General features: G+C 42.7%; 1 protein-coding gene across 1 annotated transcript; it reads left to right on the plus strand.

The window, feature by feature from the left end:
* Positions 1-95: 95 nt before the first annotated feature.
* LOC121966307 (suppressor protein SRP40-like) lies at positions 96-2,948 on the plus strand (the record flags this gene model as incomplete). Its single annotated transcript, XM_042516412.1, has 3 exons — positions 96-1,700; positions 1,971-2,065; positions 2,813-2,948. Coding segments are annotated over 2 exons (1,683 nt in total), but the record flags the coding sequence as incomplete, so codon positions are not given.
* Positions 2,949-2,956: the final 8 nt, after the last annotated feature.

A 2,956-nucleotide genomic window follows, 5' to 3' on the forward strand; every position in this document is an offset into this window, starting at 1 on the left:
ATGTATACACACACACAGTTGAGCAACATCTTCTTGTTTTAATAAATTACTGATTTCACAAAAAGCAATGTTTCTGTTTATCTGACCTTTCCCAGGTCCCTGACGTCATACAGCCTTCTACCAGCCAAAGAGTTACCTCAGCAGCCACAGAGGACAGCAGCGTCAACGAAGGTTTCCAGCGCTTCCTCAGGGTGCTCAACAAAGGTGTGGACATGGACGTGGAGTTTTCTACCAGCCAAAGCGTTACTTCGCCAGTCATGGAGGACAGCAGTGTCAGCAAGGGTTTCCAGCGCTTCCTCAGCGTGCTCAACAAAGGCGTGGACATGGACTTCCTCAGTAGGATTGTCAACGATGACAGCGAGGACATTCCTTTAGGGAAGGAGGTCCCGAACATTCAGCCCCCTGCTGCAGAGAACAAGTCAGATCCACCCGTTAGTAGTGAGAGCCAGCGATCTAATAGTGGAGCCTCACTGCCGGGCCGCACTCGGACCAGCAGTGGAAAGAAGACAGACCTGCCCAGTAAAGAGAGATCCCTCAATGAGAGACTTTCTTTACCTGATGATGACGAGAACAAGAATGACAGAGGTTATAGCTCTAGCAGTCAATCCAGGTCTCCTTTGGCAGTAAGGAAGAAGAAAAGAGAAGAAGACAAACCGAAGGTGAAGGAGCAGAGTGAACAGCTCCAGAACATTCTTAAAACTCTGGGGTTGAGCTTGGAAGTGGAAGATATGAACAAATTAGCAGACAGGACTCAGGAGAGGCTGTACGGGAAGAAGCATGAAGACACACGGACCGACAGCAGAGGGGAGCAGCAGAGGGGCACCCCGAGACATTACAGTAACTCCTCCTCTTCTTCCTCCTCCTTCTCCTCAAGGTCTAGAAGTTTCAGTTCTAGCCCCTCTCGCTCCTGCAGCAGAGACTCAAGACGAAGGCGTGAACGCAGCTGCTCGAGAGACAGAAGAAAAGATGAACTGACACAACAAGACGGTAACCAGTACAGCGAAGATGCACAGAGCTACAGGGACAAAGACAAAAATGTCTCCACAGAAATTTCTAGTTATCAGCATCCATATCCGCAAAACCAAACGTTTCCCCCTCCCCATCCTGCTGCTTTTCCTACATATCCAGATTACACTTTGCCCCACGGCTCACAGTACGTTGCCTACCACAGTGACACTTACAGCCACACTACAAACTCTTACTTGCCACACTCTCAGGCTGCCATTCCTCCCTCAAATTATTCCAGCCGCTATGCTTATCCAGAAAACGCCTACAATCAATTTCCTGTCCAATCACATGCTATCTACCCTGGTACTGAAGACATTAACTTGCTTTTGAATCCAGACCTGTCTACAAGTGAAGGCCAAACTGGATCCTATTCTGGCCCTCGCTGCCTGCAGGTCATCAGCACGAAGCAGCAAAGAGCTGGAAGCTGCTTAAAGAGACTCACCAAAGGCCACAAGAGGAGGGGGAATCCAGAAACTTGCTGGAAGAGGCAAAAAGCACGTTTTTTAAGGAAAAAAGAGGAGCGGAAACAACAAAAAATTGCAGAAAGAATGGCAAGACAGAGTGCGCTTTCTGTGCAGATTGTGGAGGCTCCGCAGCCCAATAACGATGAAAGCAACTCCAAAGCCGAGCAGTCAGAAGAGGAGAAACGGCCACCAACAGAGGAGGAAGTAAAGGCGAACCTGAGGAAAAAGGTTAGTTGAATGTTTGGTTTTATCAGCGTCTTAGATGAGAAATGTGTAATAAATACAGGCCCGGGGATCTTTAGGATTTCCCAGCAATTTCAGAAGGGAATTTGTGAAGAATTTTAATTTCTCATGGAGTACTGCGCCTTCACATCATTGTCTTTGTACATGTTATTGAGGAATATTTGCATTGTTTTAGGGAATATGCAGACTTGCAACAGACTAAAATGAAACAATAATTTCCATGTTGTTGAATTGCTTGTATGTTTCTATTTCTAGCTTGAAGCATTTAACCAGAAGGTGAAGCAAAAAGTCTCACAGCCAGCCCCATCCATAACCTCTGGTGACCTCTGGTGACCTCTGGACTGGTTTAGGTAAGTACCCTGAAGTGTGAGACCTGACTGAGTGACCATGTGACTTAAATGAAGAATTGGAAGCTTGATACATGTCTAATGTAGGGCTGGGCAATATATTGATATTTTATCCATATTGTGTTGTGAGATTAAATATTGTTTTAGATTTTGTATATATTAGTATTGCATGTGTTGTCTCTTCCTGGTTTTAAAGGCTGCATTACAGTAAATCGATGTTATCTGAACTCACCAGACTGTTCTAGCTGTTCTGTTATGTTTCTTTACCCACTTAGTCATCATATCCACATTACTTATGATTATGTATAAAAAATCTCATTGTGGAAGTATTTTGTGAGCACCAAAAGTCAATCCTACAATATTATCACAATATTATCTCAACATGGATATGGAAGGTTTTTGGTAAAAAAAATTATATTTGATTTTCTCCATGTCGCCCAGTCCTATTTGTAAGTACTAATCAAATCAAAATTGAACTAAGTAATTTACCAGAATTCTTAAATGATGATACCCATTTAATAGGTAATATGTTTTATTCTATTATGCTTCTTTTTAGGGTTAAAAACCAATTTTAACCAACAAAACATCACAGAAAATTTTTGTCTTCTTCACAGAAATCATTGTGTCGTAATATAGAATTAATTGTATGACATTTGAATAATGTCATCATGAACATGAACACATGTCAGCAGCATTAAGTAACTGTCATTTTAGTGTCTTGTTTTAAGTTTTATTTTTCTCCTTTTGTAGATCTGCAGTTGCAAGACTGAATGATGAACCTGCTGTGAGCCGCCACGGACCATTTGGACGTCATGTTCACGATCATTGCTTACACATGAAGTTAATGGACCATTTAGTATTTCAGTTGTGTGATCAGATTTTCCTGAAATCCTC

This window comes from Plectropomus leopardus, unplaced genomic scaffold (assembly GCF_008729295.1).
Source record: "Plectropomus leopardus isolate mb unplaced genomic scaffold, YSFRI_Pleo_2.0 unplaced_scaffold23939, whole genome shotgun sequence".
Taxonomy (NCBI): Eukaryota; Metazoa; Chordata; class Actinopteri; order Perciformes; family Serranidae; genus Plectropomus; species Plectropomus leopardus.